Source organism: Bos javanicus, chromosome 14, assembly GCF_032452875.1.
Source record: "Bos javanicus breed banteng chromosome 14, ARS-OSU_banteng_1.0, whole genome shotgun sequence".
Classification (NCBI taxonomy): Eukaryota; Metazoa; Chordata; class Mammalia; order Artiodactyla; family Bovidae; genus Bos; species Bos javanicus.
Genome location: NC_083881.1, coordinates 60,285,133 through 60,312,326, shown reverse-complemented (window position 1 = coordinate 60,312,326; position 27,194 = coordinate 60,285,133). Strand labels below are relative to the sequence as shown.

At 42.6% G+C, this 27,194-nt stretch overlaps 1 protein-coding gene across 1 annotated transcript in view; it reads right to left on the bottom strand.

Annotated features, from left to right (window-relative positions):
- The window catches only part of DPYS (dihydropyrimidinase), a 99,260-nt gene that overhangs the window by 49,280 nt on the left and 22,786 nt on the right, over window positions 1–27,194 (bottom strand). Inside the window, exons 2-4 of the mRNA XM_061439173.1 lie at window positions 19,060–19,218; window positions 13,340–13,519; window positions 11,613–11,802 (exon numbers count right to left, since the gene is read on the bottom strand). Of these exons, the coding sequence (XP_061295157.1) occupies window positions 11,613–11,802; window positions 13,340–13,519; window positions 19,060–19,218 (529 nt within the window). The remainder of the gene's footprint in view (window positions 1–11,612; window positions 11,803–13,339; window positions 13,520–19,059; window positions 19,219–27,194) is intronic.

Sequence of the window (27,194 nt, the reverse complement as noted above, 5' to 3'; positions counted from 1 at the left end):
ATTTTAAAAGGCAAGGCTAAGGCTTGTAGAGTTAAACAACCTCTGTACAGTTAAACTACAACTCAACACAAGTTGGGGGAGGAAGTAGGATCTGAATCCAGGCGTTTTCATTCCATCAATCCTAATCTCTGCACTATACTACTCTGATGATAATGACAACATAGAGCCCAACCACAAATAGATTGATCATCTTTCCACACTCTAAAGGTAAAAAAACCTCCTCTAAAAGCTTAACGTTAAATAAAAGAACACTCAGATAATAAAATTGTAGCCAGAAATGCATATTTATAAAATCATGCAAATGAGACTATCAAAAGCACACAATATTAGAAAAGTTAATAGCGCATAGTGAATTTAAATTTAAAATCAGAAGCCTATCTCTGATTAGCATTTGTCAGCACTATAATAGATTCTCTGGCATCCACCTGATCACATCCAAGCTGTCTTGAAGGAGAATACAGAGAAGAGAGAAGCTGGCATCCCAGTTACTTCACTCTGGTTAACCAGATGCCAGACCTTAGTTAAAATCCTGATATACAACTGAAATCCACTGATGTCCTCAGAGAGTCCTGACAGCGGATGGCCACCAGCTGCCCGAGTCGTGCTGAATTGGAGCGTAGCATACTATTATCACACAGATCATTTCTCCCCCAAACAAGCCATTTTCTTCCAGTGAGCCTAGGAATTTGAAAAACCCTGAAAACAAAGCTGCTTGAAGCCTAACCAACTTTGCCTCTTAACTAACCCAGTATCAAACCATGGTCAATGAAATTTATCCTCTGAGAACTTTCTGTTGTTTAGTCACTAGGTCGTGTCTGACTCTTGCAACCCCATGGACTGTAGCTTGCTAGGCTCCTCTGTACATGGAAGTCTCCAAGCAAAAATACTGGAGTGGGTTGCCATTCCCTTTTCCAGGGGATCTTCCTGAACCAGGGATCAAACCCAAATCTCCCGTGTCTCCTGTACTGCACTGCAGGCAGATTCTTTACTGCTGAGCCACTGGGAAAGCCCTAAACTAAGAGGTAATGCACTATTTATTGGAGAGATAACAGGACAGACAGGGTATTTTATTTGCAGGTAAAAGAGAACTTCCTAGTCCAAGAGAACTCTTAACGGATAGTTTAGACAATGAGAAACTCAGATACTTGATCTGCAATAACTTTACAAGTTGCCAACTCAGGATTTTTCATGGTGCTTCGTCACAGAGGAAAGATTCTTATCACATGTTCTGTTCAATCATTTGGCCCATCAAGGTGGTATGGGAATATAGTTCCAAAAGTTCTACAATTTTAATAGCTCTCTGGAAAAATTAAAAGTGTCAGCATCTACCAGGAGTCTGCCAGGGTTGTTTTGAAACCAGATGACAGGCCATTTCCTTGGAAGGGCTTAGCACCTTTAAAATGTGATATGCCACTTAACAAACTCTCCATTAATAGGGCTATTTTCAACTGACTCCCCATTAAGTATCTTTAAATACTTAAAAAAAGTAAAAATTCCTAATTACTCTTCCCTGTATTTCACAATGGTTCTAAGACACTTTCAAAAGGCTAAACAGCAGGAAAGCAGTGAAAAGAAAACAAGGGGCCTAGGTAATCTATAAAGTGAAAAATTAAACTAGATAATTCAGCATAATGGTGGGTTCTGTTATTTGGGAGCCAAAAATAAAGTAGTAATAAAAAATATAACTTATGTATAGCTCTCTGGAGTTTGCAGATGTAGACTGAAGATCATGTATCTTATTTGACCTTCATGGAAACCCAAACACTGGTTTGACAGATAAAGAAGCACATTCAGGACTTCGCTGGCTGCCCAGTGGTTAAGGCTTTGCTTTCCAATGCAGGGGGTACAGGTTCAATCCTTGGTCAGGAAGTTAAGATCCCATATGAGTCATTGGCCAAAAACCCAAAACATAAAGCAGAAGTAATATTGTAACAAATTTAATAAAGATTTTAAAAATAGACCACATAAAAATTGAAAGAAAAAAAATTGACCCCCAATAAGACTAATTCATCCATGACACAGGAGTAAGTGGTACATGAGAATTATAGAACCCTAGTACACTAATAACATACCACACGTAGGCACTATGTTAGCAGGGAAAAGTATTATTTTTCATTTCTTGGTAAAAAGCATATATATTTTCAAAAGTCAACCATAAGATCTGTGGACTTGGTTAAGCAATTTTCCAATTTCACTTACTGGTTTGATTTACTATACTTAACAGGTTGGTAATGAAAAGTCTTAGATCTGTTCTCTCTTGATTATATTCGAGAGCAGATGGTTTCAACAACCCTTGGGAGATAGTACATCTCCATCACTAATGTCCTCCCACTGCCTCAGCAAGCTTCACAGTATGTTGTACTCTGTCTCCCCATGCATGTTCTCTCCTTCTTTCTCCATCCTTTGGCTCAAAACCAACAAAGAATCTGCACTTATGATGCAATCTCCCAGTTGAAGGAGTTCTACTCTCTGAGAGATTCTTAAGATTTCTAAATAATGAAACATGTCAGATCAACCCACACTGCCCCCATCCCTGGCCAGACAACACTAATAAAATCACTGTTTATTAAATGCAAGTGAGAAAGCAGATGTTAACATCTTGTCTACGTTTGGGAGCTGCATTTAATCAAGTCACGGCATCTTTTAGAAAAGGTTGAAAGATGCAGAAAAGCTGGCATAGGTGCCCAAGAGCGGAAGCATTGGTTACCAAACAGAAGACCAAACACTTTCATGAAAAAAATTTGTCCCAGCTTGAAAGACAGAGTAGAACCTTACTGGACTTCAGATTCAAAACATTACACTTATAAAGAAAAAAAAAATAATTGAGAAGGATAACACATAGAAGGGGCATAATAAAGTAGATCACACAGATCTAGATTCAAATTCTGATTTTGTTCATTTTAGTTGGTGACCTTGTGCAAGAAGAGTCATTGCTCTTGGTCTCAGTTTTGCTCATCTGCAAAATGGGATTGTAGTGTCCCTCTAGTGTGGCAGTTTGGTGAGGATCAAATAAATTAACATATATGAAAGTACTTGGCATCTTCCTGGGATCCTGGAATCACTTCATGTTATGAGCTGAACTGTGTCCCTTGTCAAAATCCACATGTTAAAGTCCTAACCCCCAGTATCTCAGAATGTGACTATATTTGGAGATAACGATGCTTTAAAGAGCTAATTAGGTTAAAATGAGGTCATTAGAAGCGAGCACTCATTTAATAAGACTGGGGTTTTTGTGAGAACAGGAAATATGGACACAGACACACACTGAGGGAACCCAAGGTGAAGACACAGGGAAGAGGCAAGCATTACAAGCTGAGGAGAGAGGTCTGGAACATCCTTCCTTCAGTGGCCGCAGAAAGGACTGACATCGCCAAGCCGAAGATCTTAAACTTCTAGCCCCCAGAATGGTAAGGAAATTAATTTCTGTTGTTTAAGCCACTCAGTCTGTGGTACTTTATTGCAGCAGCAAACATTAGTTTTCTTATGGTCAATTCTCTCTCTCTCCTTTTTTTTATTTTTCAGTGTTTTAAACTGGGCAGTCTTAAAAAAAAATAAAAAAAAAAATAAACTGGGCAGTCTTGAATTGGTTTGCAATTAGACACCATGTTCTAAATTTAAAGGACAAGGAGGGTTCAGATGCTCATGCTCAGGAAAGAATAAAGGAAGTCTGAGATTCAAATCCATCTTGACTCAGGCATACACCCATCTTTTCTTAGGAAAAGCACCGGTTACCAAGCATCAGCTCATTGTACTTGTGGAAGTGAGATTTGGTTCACTCTGCTGCTGCTGCTAAGTCGCTTCAGTCGTGTCCGACTCTATGCGACCCCATAGATGGCAGCCCACCACGCTCCCCTGTCCCTGGGATTCTCCAGGCAAGAACACTGGAGTGGGTTGCCATTTCCTTCTCCAAAGCATGAAAGTGAAAAGTGAAAGTGAAGTTGCTCAGTCGTGTCCGACTCTTAGCGATCCCATGGACTGCAGCCCACCAGGCTCCTCCGCCCATGGGCTTTTCCAGGCAAGAGTACTGGAGTGGGCTGCCATTGCCTTCTCTGTTGGTTCACTCTACTCAGCACCAAAAAGCAGGGGGCAGCATGAACACATGGGCAGAGAGAGGCCTCTGTGTGGCCCTTTCTCCCCCTTAGTCCCCAACACAAGAGGAATATGTGAGGAAGGGAAGGTAGAGTTTAAATAAAATGGAAAATAAGACATCTAAACCTTCCTGGAAGAGAAGTTTGTGTTTTACAGCAATAAGCCTGAAGAATAAAGCTTTCTACAAATGTCAAACCAAAATCAAATCAAACGAACAACAAAAAAAACTCAACCATAATGTAGCCCAGTTCATTGTAAGCTGCTTGAGAATCAAAATTATCTTAATCATCTTTGCAAATTCAATGCCAAGAGCAGTGTCAAGCATATATTAGGCATCCAATAACTTCATTTTTTATGAAGTATAAACAAAACATTTTATTAAAAAGTTCAAGTGAGAGTCATATTTATACCTGAAAGACATGAATATGGATGTAAAACAGAATTATGCTTTATTAAGACAAATTGAAACAAGTTATATAGAGAAATTAGTATTAAAAATTTCAGTATTTAATTGGTAAACAAATTATAACAGATATACACCAAAGAGAGCATCAAGTAAGTTGCAGAGAGAAATCACCAGCATTCTAAGCAAAGCACCAGAAAAATACTAAATTCATGTGCATCCATGTTCTACTGGGAGGTGGGAAGGAGAGGTGAGCAATGATTTTTAAACACTATTAATAATCCCATGTGTCAATATGTGGCAAAAAAAAAAAAAGGAACATGGATAACCAAAGCTACTCAAACCTTACCTCTGTCACTGAAGCACATGACATATACAGACGCCCGTACCATTTAGACAAAGAGTGAACAGTGAGTGAAAGAGATCTGAGAGTAGGCAGATGGGAACTCCTAGGCAAGGTACGATTTCAGCTGGTTCACCCAACTTTTTACTGGAGGTATGGAACAACGGAGGGGGAATTCTACTTCTGGAAGAAACACACTCTAGGGACAGCCTTCTGACCCCCTTGCCTCATTTTTGCACGAGTGGATGGGAACTAGCCTAGATCTAGTTGCTCAACTTGGATTACTGAGACTTGAAATACACACGAAATCGAAATTCCTTGCAAACTGTCAAAGGCAACTCAAGCTTTCAATGGCGTGCACGGGGAAGCTGTATTCTTTTTCCTATAACCTGCTTTTCACGTTTTATTGCAGGTGCTGAACCCTAAAAGGAAATATCAAGGTATGAACAAAGGGAAACGGCAGGCTTTGAATGAAAGTTGATTCACTGAACATGTATTCCCCTCTCTTCCTTTCCAGCTCACATCAAACGCTGGTGAAGATGTACAACAGATGAACAAAATACAGGGCTGTGCTGAGAACAAAAGAGGGACCATGGCTCACCAGAGGTTCTGACAGACTGTAGGTAGACAGAAAGCAGACGGGATTGCAGTGCTTATAACAGGAAGTAGTGGCAGCAACAGCCTGAGCTCAAAGGGGTAGAAGGGTCATGATGGACATTTTTCCTGGGGTAGGGAGGGCAGTGAGCATGGGGAAGGGGATGAGATGGGGCAGTTGGCCCCTGTCCCCACCTCTGCCCAGGGAACTAAGCTTCCTAAGGTGGTGCTGATGCTACAGAGTGAAGCCCCAACACCTGAAACTGAAGCTCACCAGTGACCATGCCCCATTTACACTCACTAAGCTCATAGTCTCATTTCTGGTGCTCTCAACTAGGGGCAGAGTTTGCTCAACAGTGGAGGAAGTCCACGCCAGCTCCCTGCTCAACCACCTGCAGTGTCCAGTCATAACACGGACAGCCCAGGATCACCAGACACTTGAAAAAACAAACAACATAAAAAGATGGGCCAAGATGTTTAAAAAAATACCACACACACACACTGAAAAATTGACTCAGTAAGAAACAGAGATAATCCAGGAAAAAGTGTTAAGTGCTCAGTCTTGTCCAGCTCTTAGTGACCCCATGACCTGTAGCCTGCCAGGCTCCTCTGTCCATGGGATTCTCTAGGCAAGAATACTGGAGTGGGTTGCCATGCCCTTCTCCAGGGGATCTTTCCGACCCAGGGATCGAACCCATGTCTCTCACGTCTCCAGCCCTGGCAGGTGGCTCCTTTACCACTAGCGCCACCCGGGAAGCCCAGTTATAGAGCCGACTACAAACGCTGGAACTCCCGTCCACGTGAAGATAATAACGGAACCGACAGAAGTCAGGAGGAGACAGAGAGGGTAATACTGGGACTCTCGGTTTCTTTTGAACCTAGTAGATGATAAGGAGATCCCACACAAAAAATTAGCCAAAACACATAAATTTAAGTAACATTATTTGAAGTGACATTTACTACTAACAAAACTCAGGAGGGTTAGATTTATGTAAGTTAGATTGCTCTTTTTTCACCACTTAGAATCAAGTTATACTGTCAAAAAATAAGTCACTGCTTACAAACTTAGGGCTTAGGATTTTGGAGGAGACCACCACCAACAAAAAATAGATATGGTTAAAAAATTCTAGTTCCAAGACTGAGCTGAGAGAGAGAATGCTTACTTCTTACTTAATACAGTCTTCATCATTTCTATTTCTGGCATTTTTTTTCTTTTAACAATGATAAATAACAGAATGATAGTAACATTTTAAATATGTTTCTAAAAAATGTAAGGCCAATAAGCAAAACCAATCAAATATAAACTTGACATCTGCATTTCCCAACACTGTAACCCAATTTCTTCTTGAACAGAGTAAAGAGTAATTAAAAATGTGGACTTAGGGTTGAACAGACTTGAATCCCAGCTTTAGCACTTACTAGTAAAGTGAACTTGGGCTTAATTTACCAAACTTTCCCAATCCTCAATTTCATCAATCACAAAACAGTGAAAAATTTTGCCTGAAGCATTGTTATGACAATTTGAAAAGATAACGTATGTTAGGGTGTATTAATGAGATAACATATACTAAAACTTGAAACAAGATATATTGAAATATGTGCCAAGTGCATATTAAGCACTCAACAAACAAAGTTGGTTGTTATAATCGTTCACCCTCAGGTTGCTATCTTCTGGGTATATAGCTGGCAACATAACAATAAAATCCAACATAATGAGAGTGTTGTATTTCTAGGCAACTACAATAGAGACGATTAATAACTGGATCTCTTTTGTGCCTCCGGGAGCAATGATTCTCACATTTAATATGCATATGAATCACCTGGGGTTCTAGTTATAAGGGCACATTCCAACTCAGTGCATCTGGCATGAGGTCCAAGGATCCGCATCTCTAACGAGCTCTCAGGGGATGTCAATGCTCTGTTCCAGGGACCACACCCTGAGCGGCAAGGCCCTGGATGACAGAATGGGCTGGCAAAAGGATTTACTGATAGGAAATCTTCATATTGCAAATCTGTAAGGCTGAATCATTCCTTTTTTAAGCAAGACAATGATGAATAGATGTGTATTGCTCTTTTACATTCAGAAATTATGTGAGATAATAAGGACGGAGTAAATGAATCTACTGAAAAAGGCCACTGTGCCCGCCAGCTCTTGTCACTCTGTACTCCCCGTGGACCTGCCCTCGGATTGGCTGATGCGGTCACCATGTGAATGGTGTGACACTGCTTGGTCACCTGTGAGAAGTTACATGCCAGTGATGGAATAATCTCTCACGCTAGTTTATTCTGGACCTCCGCTGCCCCTAACAATTGCATGTTGGAATACCTTCACAAGTGTTATTACAGTACGTCTGACTCAACTAGAGCATTTGGGTTGAGATTTTAAGTATTTCATACTTATAACCACCTTGCAAAGGGATTTAGCCATGTCCAAAAAGTATTTGAACTAGCAGTCCCGTTTCTAGTGAGGCTACCCTATTGTGGAGGATAGAATAATGATACCCCAAAGATGTCCATGACCTAATCTCTACCACCTGTGAGTATGTTACGTACATGGCAGAGAGACTTCAAAGATCTTAAAGATCTTCAGATAGGGAGAGTATCCTGGATTAAACAGGTGGATTCAATATAATCCAAGGATCCTTAAAGAGAGATCAGAACAAAGGAATGTTCTCCACCCACCACAGCTGGCTGTGAAGAAGAGGAAGGGAGATAGGAACCAAGAAATATAGGTGGTCTCTAGAAGCTAGAGAAGGAAGGGTATCCCCCTGGAGCCTCCAGAAGGAACACAGCCCTCTGACACCTTGGTTTCAGCCCAGTGTTACCTATTTCAGACTTCCACCCTCCAGAACTATATGACAATAAATTTATACTGTTGTAAGCTATTACACTTGCTCTCATGTGTTACAGCAGTAATACAAGACTACTATACCTTCCACATATATGAAATAACATGTGCATAAGGCCATCACTGTGGTTTTATCTGTAACAACTAAAAGTTGGAAACAGCTCAAATATCCATCATTAGAGACTAGTTGACAAAATACAGTGCCATGCTTTGCACCTGTAAAAAAGAATGAAGAAGCTCTCCATATCTAACATGGGCTGCCCTTTAGGACATATTTTCAAATAGGAAAAAACAAGATCGAGAACACTGTGTATTTTACCTTTCAAGTAGGAGAGAAAGAAAAATAAGACACATATGTTCTTTAAAAAAAAAACAAAAACCACTGCAAGGGTAGCCCAGAAATAAATTAATGAAATAATTAACTATGGGATGTGGGATGAAGCAGCTAGGAAGGAAGCAAGACATCTCTGAGAACACATCTTTTAATGTATCACTTTGACTTTTGTACCAGGTAAATGTTTTATATGTTCAAAATATAAAATTATATTTAAAGTAATATTAAGATATTAATAATTAATTTTAATAATTTTCTACCTATGATTTACATTCTAAAATATTTCCTAGGCTTATTCTGCGGCTAATGGAATTCTATCCCAAATCAAAATACTCAGGATCCAGAAACTATTTCCTGACAGAACGGTCAAAATCACAGATTGCTTGTGGGTTAAGATTGACCATTTCTGCTGATTTTGCTGTTTCTTAAATCATATTCTTACATTACAGACCTCACTGACAAGCTATAGGACCTGGTGCATCACTTACCAGAAAATAGAGAAAACCAATTTCATAGAGCTAGCAACAGCGCCACCTGGTGGCAAAATCTAAAGCTATAACGATTAATAAAATTGAAGTAAAGGTTCTTTTTGAAGTGCTGTGTTCTTTAATACTGAAATTACGTATGGCAGAAAAAAGCAACCAGAAATGGCTGGTACTAAGATCTTCTTTTCTTATGAATACAGTATTTATTTTGTCTTCCTTCTTTCAAGCCCTGAGCCAACCATCTTCCCTTGGCTTCCTGGAGAAGTACAGGAAAAGGAGACACGGGAGAAAGAACTATGGGAGGTGGAAATGGCTCCTTCACATGGCAAAGAGGATGACAGAGGCCCCATCAGGCAAAAAGAGCCCCATGGCCTCAGGGCAAAGCCCAGAATGGCGTAGAAGAGCTGCTGCTTTAGAGAAGGGTTCCTCCCATAACCAATGATGAGGCTCCCAAAGGAAAGTAGAAAGTGTTCGTTGCTCAGTTGTGTCCGACTCTTTGCAACCCACTGGGCTCCTCTATCCATAGAATTCTCCAGGCAAGAATACTGGAGTGGGTTCCTATTCCCTTCTCCAGGGGATCTTCCTGACCTAGGGATCAAACCTGGGTCTCCTGCATTACAAGCAGATGCTTTACCATCTGAGCCCCCCAGGGAAGCCCGAGACTCCCAAACACAGTCCTAATTCCAGTCCCGGAGCCAGCCACCCCTACTGTGGCAGCCCCAGCTGCAATGAACTTGACCACTGTGTCAATGTCCCTTGAAATGGCACCAGTCTGGAAATGTGGCTAGGAATAAGTGAAGTGGTCCGGGAACATGGGGCTGCTGAGCTACTGTGGCCTTCAGCTGTCAGTGTCGCCGGTCTTTTTAGTACCCCTGCAGACAGTGACCGGCTCAATAGTGAAGAGGTTCTCCTGATCAAGGAGGGCATGCCTGCGTGCTAAGTCGCTTTAGTCATGTCCGACTCTTTGCAAGCTTATGGACTGTAGCCACAACGCTCCTCTCTCCACATCCACGGGATTCTCCAGGTAAGAATCCTGGAGCGGGTTGCCATTTCCTCCTCCAGGGAATCTTCCCGACCCAGAGATTGAACCCCCGTCTCCTGTGTCTCCTGCACTAGCAGGTGGGTTCTTTACCACTAGTGCTACCTGGGAAGCTGATCAGGGAGGGAGTGGAGACAAACTTGGCACAAGCGTACATTTTCAGGGAATGAAGGGCTGTTTCAGGAGAGCTGCTCCCAGTGCAGAGAAGACAGAGCTGGTAGTCAGATCTTATCAACTCCTGTGTGAAACTGAGGTTACTCTTAATTTGATGTACTGCATTTAAAAGTGCATTTAGCTTGCCCAAAATTCTTAGTGAAATTCAAGCAGCAAGAAGTAACGTTGACAAAATTTATCCTAGTGTCAATTATGGACATGCCAAGTCTATTTTCATGGTTTTAAAAATCTATATTATAAAAATGCAGCCAGGATGAGTTATACAATTCTTTCTGGTTATCTGGTTTCCTAAAAGTGAGAGAAACCACAACCATCTCCCAGGAGTGTCTAAAGTGTTGAATAAAATATATCTTATTTGTTTTTCATCCTTCCTTTCCCAGTACTGGCCAATGAATGAAATTATTTCCTTCCTTAAGTCTTACCAAAAGCAGATTAATGATTACATAAGACCTGGGTTTGATTCCTGGGTCGGGAAGATCCCCTGGAGAAGGAAATGGCTACCCACTCCAGTATTCTTGCCTGGAGAATCCCATGGACAGAGGAGCCTGAACGGCTACAGTCCAAGGAACCGCAAGAGTCGGACACGATTACAACTAAACCACCACCACATATTAAATTATAGAAGTGAGGCAATTAAACAATTTGGAGTAAAAATACCTTTGTATTAAAAACCTTAAAATAATTATCATAAAAACACTATCTGGATGATTATTTCCATTGTGCCAATGCCCAAGTTGCTATGAGACAGATTAATTTGGTTCAAAAGAAATGTGTTGAGCACCTACTATGTGCCTTGCATGACCCTGATTCAGGTATTGGAAGTGTTAATGGAGGTGCCTAAGAGACAGGAAAGCTTCTTTGAAGTTCACTAGAGAACTGCTCTGACTCTGTGCAACCCTATAGGCTGTAGCCCACCAGGCTCCTCTGTCCATGGGATTCTCCAGGCAAGAATACTGGAATGGGTGGCCATGTCCTCCTCCAGGGGATCTTCCCAGCCCAGTGATGGCACCCACATCTCTTATGTCTCCTGCATTGGCAGGTGGGTTCTTTACCACTAGCGCCACCTGGAAAGCCCTAGAGAACTGGTAGTTAGTGGTGTGAAGGTTGGAGCTTGTGACTGAAGGAGGGCAAAAACAGACAGACCTGTGCAAGACTGGGAGAAAACAGAAAGGATGCTAATAAAAAGGCAGGAAGAAAAACTATGGAAATGCATGGACAGCTTTCTCATAGGGGTTGCCATTGTTTCACCTTACTCTTCAGCTAACAGTACTGAGTCGTAAGGAGGGTACAGTTCAGGAATTACCATCTCTCCGGGCATCCGCCACCACCTTTGCCGCAGACTTGCTCATCACGTGCACGACGTAGAGAGGGCAGTTCACGGCGCTGGCTATGGTGACGGCCCTCAGCGTGGCTTCTGCCTCCACCGCTTCTGGACGGCTCAGCTCATGGCCCTCGGGACCTGTTATCCCCAATGCCAACATCTTCTTTGCTCCCTGAAAAGGCAGCAGGAACATACACGGGAGAAAGCTTTGCTAATGACAAATTCCATCGTTATGTGAAATAAATACACTGCCAGCTTTTTATTTGAGATCTGTTTGGCATAAGTGTGTGTGAACGTGTGGGTATACAGTGTGTGTTTTTGGTAAAAAATAATCTACTACTCTGATTTGTTACTGTTTAGTCGCTAAGTTGTGTCTGACTCTTTGTGACCCCACGGACTGTAGCCCGCCAGGCTCCTCTGTTCATGAGATTTCCCAGGCAAGAATGCTAGAGTGGGTTGCCATTTCCTTCTCCAGGGGATTTTCCTGACCAAGGGTTAGAACACATGTTTCCTGCTTGGCAAGTGGGCTCTTTACTGAGCCATCTGGGAACCCCAGTACTCTGATAGCATGTTGTTAACTTTTCATATACATATTTCACAATTAAATTATTTTGATTGGAAAGGTGAAGAAGATATGAGGTCTGTTCTAATCACATTCTTTGAAAAGACCCAGGAATCAAACAGGGGTCTCCTGCATTCCAGGTGGATTCTTTACCAGCTGAGCTACCAGGGAAGCCCCTTTGAAAAGAAGTAGTGTCTGTATTTAAGACTTTGGTTCAGAACAAACAAAACAAAGTATTCCAGTCCCCCATATTCGATTCTTCTTGAAATGACTCATGCTATTATGCAGTTAGTTCTATTCTTTACCAATTCATACTCTTCACTGCCTTCTCCTCTAACCCACAGAATGATATTAGATCTGTATTTCTCCTCTCCGAAAGTGTTATTTCTTCCTTACAAGAAAGTCAGGAAGTCAAGACAGAGTGTCAAACTGACTTGCCCGGTGTCATACAGCTAGGACATGGAAGAGTCCAGTTTACACCCTGGTCTGTTTGAGCTTACAGCTCATGCTTTCCTCATATCATTTCCCCCACCTTCTGGCCATGTGGCCACCTTCTCACAGACTTTAATGGGAACTGAGCCCAGGGAGAGAGAAAGATCAACCAATAGAAAGGGTAAGAGACAGCTCTTTAAATCTTACAGATGGTATACCCTTCGGGCATTAATGATGGAGTTAATATGAGAAATAAATACCATCTAGATTCCTCCAGAGCACATTTTAATACCCAATTTCTGAAAAGAGCGGGGCTTAAAACAGCTACCTAATGCTCTGCCTAAGTCATCAGATTACACTGATGCCCACACTTTGGCTTTCTGAACCAGCAGCTTGAGCATACTTTAAATGAAAAAAAAAAAAAGTGCTGGGGACACAAAGAAAAATATCTGTGCTTTTAGAATAAACCTTGTTTGAGATCTAATGGCTGCTCTGAAAAAGGGAACTCCTCATTCCAGCGCATATACCACCCCCAAAAAACTCAGCAAGGACAGCACGTAAATGGAGTCAAGTGTTTCCAAGTCACAGAAAATTAGTTCCTGGATTTCCTTTCTTCCAGTCCTTTGAATGAATTTACCTACTTGCGGCCAGTCATCTTCCCCTTAAATCATGGGCAGTTTCCCTTCTGTGGAAGCTCTGAACGGCAATTACCTACCTCTGCAACTAGGTCTCCGTTTTCGGCATGAACTTGAGCAATGGCTCCAATCTCCTTGCACCGAGAGAAGGCCTCATACAGCTCCACATCCCTCACCATGTACACATCTTTATAAGCCATAAACATCTTGAAGGAGTTCACACCTTTATCCTGGGTAAGGATTTTCATTTCTTCTTTAACCTAAAAGGGCACCATAATCACAGCAAAATGTCACCCTTTAAAGACAATACCAGCATTCCCCAAAGTGCTGCATTCAGAAGAAAACAAAGCAAAATGAGGACATCAGTTGAACTCCAGAAAAATGTAATTAAGGCCTCGATCGTTCCCCTAAGTCAGACTTTGTCTCAGACTTCGTCATCTGATGAACTGCTGTGGCTATGATGCTTTTAAATCATGAAAGAGTTAATAGTACTCCCCCTCCCCCAAATACCTCACTTTTACACTTAGATATGAAATTCTCAGTATCTAGAGAAACAGGTACTGAGATGGGAAGAAATTATTCTAGAACATGAAAAGACAACCATTTGGCAGCAACAGAAGCAGTCATGTCTCTGGAAGGAATCAGAGCTAATGTGAAGTAAGGTTTGGGGTCACATCTGAACCCCACAGGATGAGTTAGAAGATGGAGGTGGTGGAAGATGTGAACTGACTCACTGGCAGCTCCTGGAGGTGAAAGATTCTGAACCAGTGGGAAGCCCCAGGAGCCTTCTGGGTTGCCAACTCAAACGTTCTGATCACCAATTCCAGTGTGTGAGTGGGGAGATTGGGGGTTCCTTCGCAGCACCAAGCAGTTCTCCAGACATCAGCCAGGAGGTATCTTACAACTTAACTCAATTTTAACACTACCTGGAGACTGCCTCATGGTCCACAGGTTAAGAGTTCAGTCTTACGGGGTATCCAGGTTGTCACCTGCACTTCTGACCAACCAGCTATAAATCGGGGCTTCCCACAGCACCCTCCTCAGGTTCAATTAATCTGCTGGAGTGGTTCACAGAGCTCAGAGAAGCATTGTACTTACTGGATCACCAGTTTACTATAAAAGGACATGATAAAGGATACAGACGAACATCAGGTGGAAGAGGTCCTTCATAGGTGAAGGAATGGGGGAAGGGCACGAGGCTTGTGTGTCCTCTGAGAGCACCGCTCTTCCCAAACCTCCACTCGGTCACATCCTTGAAGCTCTCCAAATCCTATCCTTTTAGGTTTCGTGGAGGCTTCATTACACGGGCATGACTGATTAAAGCATTAGCCACAGGCAACTAACCCAACCTCCAGCCCCTCTCCCCGCCTCACAGGTCAGTTGGGGGGGACTGAAATTTTCAACCATCTAATCACACAGTTGGCTTCTGGGTCAATCAGCCCCTGTCCTTGCTGCTGCTGCTGCTAAGTCGCTTCAGTCGTGTCCGACTCCGTGCGACCCCATAGACGGCCTCCTACCACGCTCCCCCGTCCCTGGGATTCTCCAGACAAGAACACTGGAGTGGGTTGCCATTTCCTTCTCCAATGCATGAAAGTGAAAAGTGAAAGGGAAGTCACTTAGTCATGTCCGACTCTTAGCGACCTCATGGACTACAGCCCACCAGGCTCCTCCGTCCATGGGATTTTCCAGGCAAGAGTACTGGAGTGGGGTGCCATTGCCTTCTCCGCCCCCGTCCTTAGGTGGTGTCTAAAAATCACCTTTTTAATTCCTTGTAGCTCAGATGGTAAAGAATACGCCTGCAATGTGGAAGACCTGGGTTCGATCCCTGAGTTGGGAAGATCCCCTGGAGAAGGGAAAGGCTACCCACCCCAGTATTCTGGCCTGGAGAATTGCATGGACTGTATAGTCCATGGGGTCGAAAAGAGTCAGACACGACTGAGTAACTTTCACTTCACTTAACATACTAGACCTTTTCATTGCCCTCATCATGTAGGAAATTCCAAGCGTTTTAGGAGCTCTGTGCCAGAAATGGGGACAAAGACCAGATGTGAATTTCTTCTTATAAACAATAATATCATACCAATGATAAGAGACAAGATAGGATCAAAACTAGTTTGGTAATTGCCTTTGCAGGTCCATTTCTAGTCTCAACAATGATGAATAACTTCAAAGGAAAAGTCAGAAGATTTGACCAAATAAAACTGCTTCAATTTCTACAAGTTGAAAAATACACACATACACATAAAAAATATACACATATAAATATAACAGAACAAAAATATATAATAAAACATAAAAAATATGTAATAAGGATAGAACTATCGCTTAGTTAATAAAAATGTTAAGAGTTATTGCTGCTTCTACTTGAAAAACCCTAACATTCTAGATGAAAAATGTTATTTACAGTTCAAACAGTAAATTCAAATGACTAAGAAACATGGAAAAAATGTTAACCTTCCTACTCATTAAAAAGTACAAAATAAAACAAAGCAATCTTTTCCTTCTATATGAGCAGAGTTTTTAAAATGACAATATCACACGTTAAGTTACTCACTTCCATCACTGTTTACTCTTTTACTAATTTTTCTCACTTTTCTCCATGGCACTTTATCAGCTGGCATATAATATATTTACTTGTTGACGACCTGCCTCCTCCTCTAGGATTTCCACCCCATATGAGGAGCGGCTTTGTACAGTTTGGGCTTCCCAGGCAGCTCTGGGGTAAAGAATCTGTCTTTACCCCAGCAGGAGACACATGAGACGCGGGTTCAATCCCAGGATGGGGAAGATCCCCTGGAGAAGGCAAAGGCACCCCACTCCAGTACTCTTGCCTGGAAAATCCCATGGACAGAGGAGCCTGGCAGGCTACAGTCCATGGGGTTGCAAAGAGTCAGACACAATTGAGCACACATGTAAGCTAAGCTTGTATAGTTTATCTGTTGCTATATCCTGGAACAGTGCCTGGTCCATAGTGGCCACTCAAAAACTTTCTGTTGGATGAATAATGAATGCAAAGGAGCAGAAAACACCCAAATGTTGAGAGTGAACATCACTGAAATGATGGAATGAGTTTCAAGATGCATTAAGTGACAACCGCAAGGGTAGAACTTGGTATAATGTGCCTCATTTTTAAAACTTTTTTACAAGTTCTAATTTTCTACCGTGAGTCTATTATTTTTATAGTGGGGGAAAAACCGCTTTAGACTGTTAGGAAACTCACACTACGGGCTTCCCAATTACAACTCACATAGCTCAAGTGAAATACCCATGACTCCCAGAGTAGAAGAGCCTTTCTGCAGATGACCTTGTTAAACATCACTGTCACCCATATCCACATTCTAGGGTGAGTCCCACTATACGACGGTCCGGCATAGCAGTTTAAGCCTTGCTATTGCAAAAGTGTGGTACCTGAACAGCAACAGCAACATCACCTGGGAGCTTACTAGAAATGCAGAACCCCAGGCTCTGCCCCAGACCTACTGCTATGGGCTGTGTCCCCCTAAATTTATAGGTTGAAATCCTAGCCCCCAGTACCAAATGTGACCTTGTGCATGCATGCTAAGTCACTTCAGTCACATCCAACTCTTTGGGACCCTATGGACTTCTGTGTCCATGGGATTCTCCAGACAAGGATACTAGAGTTTCTCGCCATGCCCTTCTCCTGGGAGTCTTCCCGACTCAGGGATCTCTTATGTTGCCTACCTTGGTAGGCACGTTCTTTACCACTAGTACTACCTGGGAAGCCCAGGACCACCTCGGACTTGTATAAAAAAAGTAATAAGTAGAAGGTGGCTCAGATGGTGAAGAATCTGCCTGCAGTGCAGGAGACCTGGGTTTGATCTCTGGATTAGGAAGATCCTCTGGAGAAGGGAACGGCTACCCACTCCAGTATTCTGGCCTGGAGAATTCCCTGGACAAAGGACTCTGGCAGTCCATGGGGTTGCAAAAAGTCAGACACAGCTGAGTGATTTTCACTCACTCAATTAAGTAGAGTCAAGAGACCAGAAGGGGGAGCTCTCATACCTGCATGTCAGCGCAGAAGAAAGGGTTCTCTTTCTCGGCGAGGACCAGAACAATGAAAGTCATGGACTCTGTTTACTGGAGCCTCCCAGCTTCCCTCTCCCCTCTAGGAAAGCCTGCGCCTTCCCTTGCCCTGTGGGGACTTGCACATGGCTCAACATGTTTGTAGACCCTGAACTGCAATTCTTCTATTGATCTCAAATATGCCCATCTTTGCTGGAGAAATATCAGGCAGTCTCCTTGTTTCAGGTCAACATTTGGAAATAGGGCATTTACCAAAGTAATCAATTAAGATGAGGTCACTAGGGTGGACCATAATTCAGTATGATTGGTGTCTTTATAAAAAGGGGTAATTTAGCCACACATACACACACACACACACACAGAGAACATCATGGGAAGACAAAGGCAGAGATTCAGGTGATGTTCCTACAAATCAAAGAATACCAGAGATTGCCAGCAAACCACCAGAAGTTGGTGAGAGGCTTGAAAGAGATGATTCCTGACAGCTCTCAGAAGGGACCAGCCACACCGACACCTCGATCTCTGGCTGTGCGTCTCCTGAACTGTGAGACAGCTGTTCCAGCCACCCAGTTTGTTTTCTTGGTTAAAGCAGTCCTAGCCAACTAACACACTCATTGAGCATAATCTGTACTTTACCAGTATTCACCAGGTGAATTATGTACATATTAAAATGTGAGAAACGCTGGTACGAGCAAGCATCTTCACCTTTGCGCTATCTTATAAAACAAGAGTGAGAGGAAAGGAGGAAGGAAGAAGGGAAAGAAGGAGGGGCCGGAGAGAAGAAGGAAGGCAGGAAGACCTTAAATGCACAACGGAGGTCAGATGCCTCACTCAGAATTTTGCAGTTTCTGGAAAAAGATTAACTTTTTCTCTGGACTCTAAACCTTGCTACTATGTTTGCTGAACTATCTGATTACTTGTTTTATATTAACTTAGTGTCTACAACCCAAATTTTGGGAGGAAGCAGGGACATAAGTTACATGGTGACTTCAAATAAAGTCACCCCATGAGCCCTTTCTAGCAAAAAAGATTTCTGAATTAAGTCCAAGGTGGAAAACATGCTATTGATTTAAATCACAGATAAAGGTTTCTTCCAAAGTACACATACATGTTTTCATGGGGAAAATAAGCATATTTTAACATCTCACAAAACTTTCTTTTCTATCTGAGTCATGTTATCATTTCTGCCATGGTCTAAATAATGAGCAGATACAGAAGACTGTGGAAATTCGATTTTGAAATGATCTGACCAGGAGTTGATATTAACAGAGTACCAGCTTAGTGCACAGCTGGAAGAAGGCCTGGAACACATTCCTGGTCTGTCCCTTCCTTGGTTTCTTTCCAGATATTAAAAACATTTATCTAACTGAAGTCTAATCTGTGGGAAAAGACTGCTTAAAAGTGCCCGGAGATGTTGAAGTTGAAAAGTCAAGTACTTTTAAAAATTGCATTTAAAGTATTTACAATTCATGATTTAAATACTATGAAAGACTATTGTGAATCAGTATAAGGGATTTATCCTATTATCTTCATATGCTTTTTTTTTTAGTTTTCTCAATTGATAATATTTCACAGGATTCAAAACTCAAATGGTACAGACGAGTATGCAATGAAAAGTCTTTCCTCCAATTGTGAGTTCCCGGAAGCAACCAACATCACTGGTTTCTTATGTTTTGACGTTGCCCGTTCCTTGATCTTTGCACGGAGCAATGATTAAAGGACTAACTAGAAGAAATTGGACCCCTGCATGGTTCACCTGGTCACTCCACCACGTCACTGCCACATGCAGGCTGTAATCGCAGCAGACTTGGGGGTCAGCCCAGCTTCGCCAGGTGTCAAAGGCCTCAATGAGGGAGTGGCCTTTGTGTGGAATAGCAAAATCCATGATCATGGTGGTGCCTCCTGCCAGGGCAGCCTGAAATGACAAAGAGAGTTTCAACAGGTTAGCCATAGGTTTTCCAGTTGAGTCATTTATCTCCTTGAACAGCATGCATTTATAAGCATTTGGGCAAATTTGACGGGTCCAGGTATTTGCACAAAGATGCTGCCTGTGTAAAAGATCTAGAGAGACATGAATAGATGTTCCATAAATTAAAGTCTGAAGCATTAAAAGAGCTGGAAGGGCTTCTGCAAAAAGAATGACATGTCTGGTGAAATGAAAATGGCTTTGATCCAAAAAAAACAGAGTGGAGGCTGTAAAGAAAAGCCAAAATAGAAAAACGGAGACGATTCAAACATTTTTCTTCTCAAGAGAACTATATTCATCACTGTAAAATCCACTTCATTAGAATCAGCCTCGAGAACTGTATCTCTAACGACACTGGGTTCCACACAGACTCTCAGAAGACTCACGTGATTCCCAGCTGGTCTTTGTTCGGGCAACTCCTGAATCGTTCCTTAATCCTCAGCTGTCTCCTCTAATCCATCTCCAGTGCTCTGGCCTTAGTGTCAGCCCTCGGCTTGCTCCTTACGCCCCCAGTTTTGCTATTACGTCCTCCAATACAAACCCCTTTATTGCAATTAGAAGGAAATTTCAAAGCACAAGTGTGACCTCTTGACTCCAAGACTTAAAACTGAATGCTTCTCACTGCCCCTGGGATAGCCTTTAACCTTCACGTGGTCTACAAGGCCCTGAATCATCTGCCTTGAGACTTATATAGTCTCTTTGGTGTATACTAGGTTACAATATGACTGGATTAAAAACTATTAAGTTATTAAATCAAATGTTTTTGACTAATTATTGACACTGATTTTATTACAAGATGGTTATGTATGTTTTTAACTGTTGTACTTAAACAATGGTTGAATACTCACATACCGTTGTGCGAGCTGGACTGTAAGGAAGGCAGAATGCCAAAGAAATGATGCCTTCGAACTGTGGTGCTGGAAAAGACTCCTGAAAGTCCCTTGGACAGCAAGGAGATCAAACCAGTCAATCTTAAGGGAGATCAACCCTGAATATTCACTGGAAGGACTGATGCTGAAGCTCCACTATTTTGGTCATCTGATTCGAACAGATGACTCATTGGAAAAGTCCCTGATGCTGGGAAAGATCAAGGGCAGAAGAAGAAGAAGGCATCAGAGGATGAGACGGCTGGACAGCATCACCGATGCAATGAACATGAACTTGGGCAAACTCCGGGAAATGGTGAGGGACAGGGAGACCTGGCATGCTGCAGTCCATGGGGTTGCAAAGAGTCAGACACGACTGGGCAACCGAACAACAACCACAGTTCAAATGATGCAGGTGAAGAAGAACACACAGGCAGAGACATACTAGCGCGTGGGTTAAGGGCACTGACCACACAGGTTTACTGGTTCCAGGGTACAGCTCAGCTTCAACATTACACTCCGAGTAATTCCTTCACTCCCTCACTCCTTCCTCCTTTCCTTTTTAAAATTAAATTTATTTATTATTTATTATTTATTTTTGGCTGCTCTGGGGCTTCATTGCTGCAGGCGGGCTTCCTCTAGTTTTGGAGAGAGGCAGCTGCTCTCTGGCTGTGCTGCACAGGCTTCTCATTGTGATGGCTTCTCTCCCTGCAGAGCCCAGGCTCTAGGTGTGCGTGGGCTTCAGTAGTTGGTGGCTCGTGGGCTTAGTGGCCTCTCAGCATGTGGCCTCTTCCCAGACCAAGGATCAAACCCGCATTCCCTGTATCGGCAGGTGGAGTCTTTACCACTGGACCAGTAGGGAAATTCTCTTTCCTTTGTTAGTTTATTTGTACCTCCTTCCTTGTACGGTATTGCCCTGTGTATCATGTCCTCAGAACTTAGACATCTTGTAACTGAAGTCTGTGTCTTTTGATCAACAGCTCCCCTTTCCCCCCACCGCACCCTCTTCTCAGCCCCTGGCAACCACATTCTACCCCTGGGTTCTCTGAGTTTGTTTTTTTTAGATTCCACATGTAAGCGAGTTCATATTATTTCACTCAGCACAATGTCCTCAAGGTCCGTCTCTGTTGTCACAAATGGCAGAATTTCCCTCCTTCTAAATGATATTCCATTGTATATACACAGATTTCCTTTATCCACTCATTCATAGATGGACATGTAAATTTATTTATATCTTGACTTGTGAATAATCCTGCAATGAACAGGGGAAAGTAGACAGCAGCTTCTTAACCTCCGGGTGCCTCTGATTTCTAACCTGTGAAGTGAGGATTTTACCTAAACCATAGAGTCTCTGGGAAGATTAAATTGAGGTGATGTATATAAAGTGCTTAGTATGGTGTTTGCTTCATGGTAAGTGCTTCATAAGCTTCAACTCACAATGAGCCTTTGTGAATTAGGCATTTTCCCACTTTTCATATGTTAGTTGATCTCATCACCAGGAAACAATGTTACATGTTGTCATGTTACAACACAGAAGGGAGTGCCACCAGCTTCTCTCCCAGGTATGCCCACATGTCACCTTCCCCTACCCCCCACCCCACAGCCTTCCTCCCCAGACACAGAGTGCTCCCAGGAGTGCTCCCACGTTCCAGCAGGTACACCAGCTGTATTCCATCTCTTTTTTTGTGCTTACTTCAGTGGATTTTTATTTTTTCCTTAAGTCATTCGGTCCCACTCCAACTCTTTCTGCTCTCAAAAATCTCACTATTTATACAGGATTCTGTACTTTTATCTCTATCTTTAGATAACGATTGCTTTATGCATGGTGAAACAATACATATTTGCATTTCTTAAGAAATCCCTATGGGTATAATGAGAGTACCAGAAAAAATTCCTTAGGCTCTGTATTTTTATTTGAATGTAGATTAATCTTCTCACCTTCTTCCTTCTAAAATGTCTTCTCACCGTTATCCCTGGAGGATGAAGGGCATTTTTCTAATAGAAAGTGCTGTTAATTAAAGTGTTGAAAGAAAATACCTTTTTCGTGTCTATTGAACTAGAAAATCAAGCTTAAAGAACAATTCTTTCCATATTAAAAGTCTCATCACATGCAGGATGTGGGAAACTAAATACAGTGCTGGTGGGAATATAAATAAAATGCCGCAGCCACTCTGGATAATAGTTTGGCAGTTCCTTGTAGAGTTATCATACGACTTAGCAATTCCACTTCTAGGTATATACCCGAGAGAAATGAAAACACGTCCACACAAAAACTTGTACGCAGATAATCAGAGCAGCATTATTCATGATAATCAAAAAGTGGAAACCACCCAAATGCCCATCTACTATTGAATGAATAAACAAAAGGTGGTGTGTTCATACAATGAAATATTATCTGGCCATAAAAAGGAATAAGATTCTGATACACCTGCTACAGCTCGGATGAACCTTGAAAACATGATGCTAAGTGAAAGAAGCCAGTCACAAAAGGTTACATAGCCTATGATCCCATTTACATGAAATGTCCAAAAGGGATAAATCACAGTGACAGTAGGAAGACCAGTGGTTTGTTGGGGTTAAGGGGGTTGGGGAAAGTTGGGAGGAGAGCTAAAGGGTACCGGGCTTCTTTTGAGGGAGATAAAAATGTTCTAAAATTGTGCTGATGTTTGCACAGCTCTGTCAATGTACTAAAAACATTAAACTGCACATTCCAAATGAGTAAATATCATTGTATATGAATTACATTTTAATAAAATTGTTACCCCCCAGAATTCTACCCTATGTAAGCTATTTCATGGAGTGAAAGGGGTGGTTACGCACAATGCAATGAAAAAATCTTCCTTCCAATTCTGACTTCCAGGAAGCAACGCACATCACCAGTTTCTTGTGTTTAGACATTGCTCACTCCTTGATCTTACACAGAGCAAGGACTAAGCAACTGAATGGAAGAAACTAGACTCCTAGTGGCTCACCTGGTCACTCCCCTATGTGATACACAAATGATCAGACACACGAATAGTCAAACAGTCTAGAGGGGGAGACAGAAATACGAACAAACAATTATAAAATAATCAGATGGTAATAACAGGTAGCAAGTACACTTTCATAGTAAGCACAGTATCAGATCAGATCAGTCGCTCAGTCCTGTCCGACTCTTTGCAATCCCATGAATCGCAGCACACCAGGCCTCCCTGTCCATCACCAACTCCCAGAGTTCACTCAGACTCACATCCATTGAGTCAGTGATGCCATCCAGCCATCTCATCCTCTGTCGTCCCCTTCTCCTCTTGCCCCCAATCCCTCCCAGCATCAGAGTCTTGTCCAATGAGTCAACTCTTCGCATGAGGTGGTCAAAGTACTGGAGTTTCAGCTTTAGCATCATTCCTTCCAAAGAAATCCCAGGGCTGATCTCCTTCAGAATGGACTGGTTGGATCTTCTTGCAGTCCAAGGGACTCTCAAGAGTCTTCTCCAACACCACAGTTCAAAAGCATCAATTCTTTGGCACTCAGCTTTCTTCACAGTCCAACTCTCACATCCATACATGACCACAGGAAAAACCATAGCCTTGACTAGACGAACCTTTGTTGGCAAAGTAATGTCTCTGCTTTTGAATATGCTATCTAGGTTGGTCATAACTTTCCTTCCAAGGAGTAAGCGTCTTTTAATTTCATGGCTGCAGTCACCATCTGTAGTGATTTTGGAGCCCAGAAAAATAAAGTCTGACACTGTTTCCACTGTTTCCCCGCCTATTTCCCATGCAGTGATGGGACCGGATGACATGATCTTCGTTTTCTGAATGTTGAGCTTTAAGCCAACTTTTTCACTCTCCTCTTTCACTTTCATCAAGAGGCTTTTGAGTTCCTCTTCACTTTCTGCCATAAGGGTGGTGTCATCTGCATATCTGAGGTGATTGATATTTCTCCCAGCAATCTTGATTCCAGCTTGTGTTTCTTCCAGTCCAGCGTTTCTCATGATGTACTCTGCATATAAGTTAAATAAACAGGGTGACAATATACAGCCTTGACGAACTCCTTTTCCTATTTGGAACCAGTCTGTTGTTCCATGTCCAGTTCTAACTGTTGCTTCCTGACCTGCATATAAATTTCTCAAGAGGCAGATCAGGTGGTCTAGTATTCCCATCTCTTTCAGAATTTCCCACAGTTTATTGTGATCCACACAGTCAAAGGCTTTAGCATAGTCAATAAAGCAGAAATAGATGCTTTTCTGGAACTCTCTTGCTTTTTCCATGATCCAGCACAGTATAGGGATTGTGAAAAGGAAGCTAACGTTGCTAAGCTCCTAGAAAAGATGGGCTTCCCAGGTGGTGTTAAGTGGTAAAGAACCCACCTGCCAATGTAAGAGACATAAGAGATGCAGGTTCAACCCCTGGCTTGGGAAGATTTCCCTGGAGGAGGGCATGGCAACCCACTAGTCTTGCCTGGAGAATCCTATGGACAGAGGAGCCTGGTGGGCTACAGTCCACAGGGTCGCAAAGAGTCAGACACAACTGAAATGACTTAGTATGCATGCTAGAAGAGGTAGAGGGAAAAGACTGCTGGAAAATCCCAAGGGAAACAATCAGAGGAGGATTTGAATTAGTATCAGGACATACACTCGAAGCTGCCACTAATGGTAATAAGATCTAACTGGTAGAGACTACTTATTATGTTCCAGGAACTATTCTGATGTTCGAAGTGTTTAAACCAACTTAGCAGCTCTGCAGCAGGGCATATCATTAACCCCGTTTTAGAGTTGAGGAAACCGAGACCAGCACCATGAAATAACTGCCTAGTTCTCACAGCTAGAGAATGACAAAGGCTAGACTGGACCCAGGGCATTGGGTTCCAGAGCCTGTGCTCTCGGGAATAGCCAAGAGCAGGCAGAAGTTCTGAGAAAAGGGTCTGCGAGGAAGAATCAGCAGAGAAGTGGTAAAGGGCGAATGTATCTCAAAACAGAAACTGACTCACAGAGATCACAAACTAGTGGTTATCTAAGGAGAGCAGGAACCAGGGAGGGACGGTTAGGGCTGAGAGATACAAACACTATGTATAGAGCAGCAACAAGGATCTACTGCACAGTACGGAAAATTACAGCCATTATCTTGTGATAACTTGTAATGGAGTGTAATCTGCAGAAGCATTGACTCACTCTGCTGTACACCTGTAACTGACATAACATTGTAAATCAACTAAGTGTACTTCAAAAGCAGGGGGAGGTGGGAGGGAGGTTCAGGAGGGAAGGAACATATGTACAAGGACGACGGATTCGTGTTGATGTATGACAGAAAGAAACACAGTATTGTAAAGCAATTATCCTCCAGATAAAAATAAATACACTTGAAAAGATGACCAAGATGTGTGAAGCAGTGATTCCCAGAGGAAGGCAGGGCGGTGGAGGCTGCAAGGGTGATGGGGGTCTGGGGTGACTGACGCGGCGGATGAGGGACAGAGGAGGGCAGCCCACCTGGGAGAGAGCATGGGTTCCATGGAGAGCAGCCTGCGTGTGAGGCGCTCGGGCACATGTCCACTCTGTGGACAGAGAAAGACACAGCCCTGAGACTGAACGACACTCATGAGGAAGAAAGGAGAAGGATGTGGCAGTGACCTTGGAGAGGATGCTAGAGGGGTCCTGAGGTTGGCAGAAATAACCAGAGAGAGAGAGAAGCCACAGCAACACGCTCCAGAACATACCAGCCTTTAGCAAGAGAACAAAATTGGACGGAGTCAGGACGAAACGTTTTCAGTGGCTGTTTCTGGATGGCGTGCTTACGGGTCTTCATTTCCCTCTAGTTAACTTTTATTTTCCATAGTTGCTATATTTTCTACAAAAAAGCCTAACTTTTGAAAGATTAAAAAATAGATTTTACATGGTTTTAGTGTGAGTCAAAGTGTTCAGTCGTGTCCGACTCTTTGTGATTCCATGGACTATAGCCCACCAGGCTCCTCTGACCATGGAATTCTCTAGGCCAGAATACTGGAGTGGGTAGCTGTTCCCCTCTGCAGGGGATCTTCCTAACCCAGGGAATGAACCCAGGTCTCCCGCATTGCAGGAGGATTCTTTACCATCTGAGCCACCAGGGAAGCCTGGTGTATTATATTAAGTATAGGTTTTACATAATATGATACAAACTCATATATGCATATATGCCATATAAACTAATGATGAGTCTTTTATGAAACTGAAGATGTGATGGTCAAACAGCCACTTTTATTAAAACTACAGCAAATTAAAATTCCTGGGGCTAGCTATAATTTAATCATGAATACATATTTATCACAAATGCTTCACATCCCTAATAAACTGAAAAGGAGCAGACATTTGTCTTTTTTCATTTCTTCTTGTTCTGTTTCTCTTTCCCACTTTCCTCCATTTCCTCAAATCTCAAAATGGGAACAAAGTGCCTGCAAGAGGACAGCCCGGGTCAGAGTGGGCAATGGATGGAAAACAGAATCTGTCTTTTCCCAAACCACTAGGGCATCATCCATCCATCTGCCACAAGGATCCTAGCTGCTACCCTGGGACCTGGCCAACAGTGGTCGGGCACCATCAGCATCCCTCCCTGTGTCCCTTGAGCCTCTTTTGGTCTCTCTAGTCACCCAGAGTCCTTTGGCAGCCCAAAGTTATCTCAAATCCATGAACACGATTTCAAGAGCTGAAATACTCCCTTCTTTCCACTGGGTCCAGGGAGCCATGTGTCACAGCAGCAATTCTGTAATCTCAATTAAAGGGGACACTCAGACGTAGGAAGGAGACCTGTACCTCCCACTAAGTATTTGCCTCTCAAGGAAGAGCTTGTTCAAACACTCAGTCCTGGTTAAGCAACTTTTTTTTTTTTTTTGTCTTCTAAATCCCTTTTAGAAATCCGGTCCCATCACTTCATGGCAAATAGATGGAGAAACAGTGGAAACAGTGGCTGACTTTATTTTTGGGTGCTCCAAGATCACTGCAGATGGTGATTGCAGCCATGAAATTAAAAGACGCTTACTCCTTGGAAGAAAAGTTATTACCAACCTAGACAGCATATTAAAAAGCAGAGACACTACTTTGCCCACAAAAGT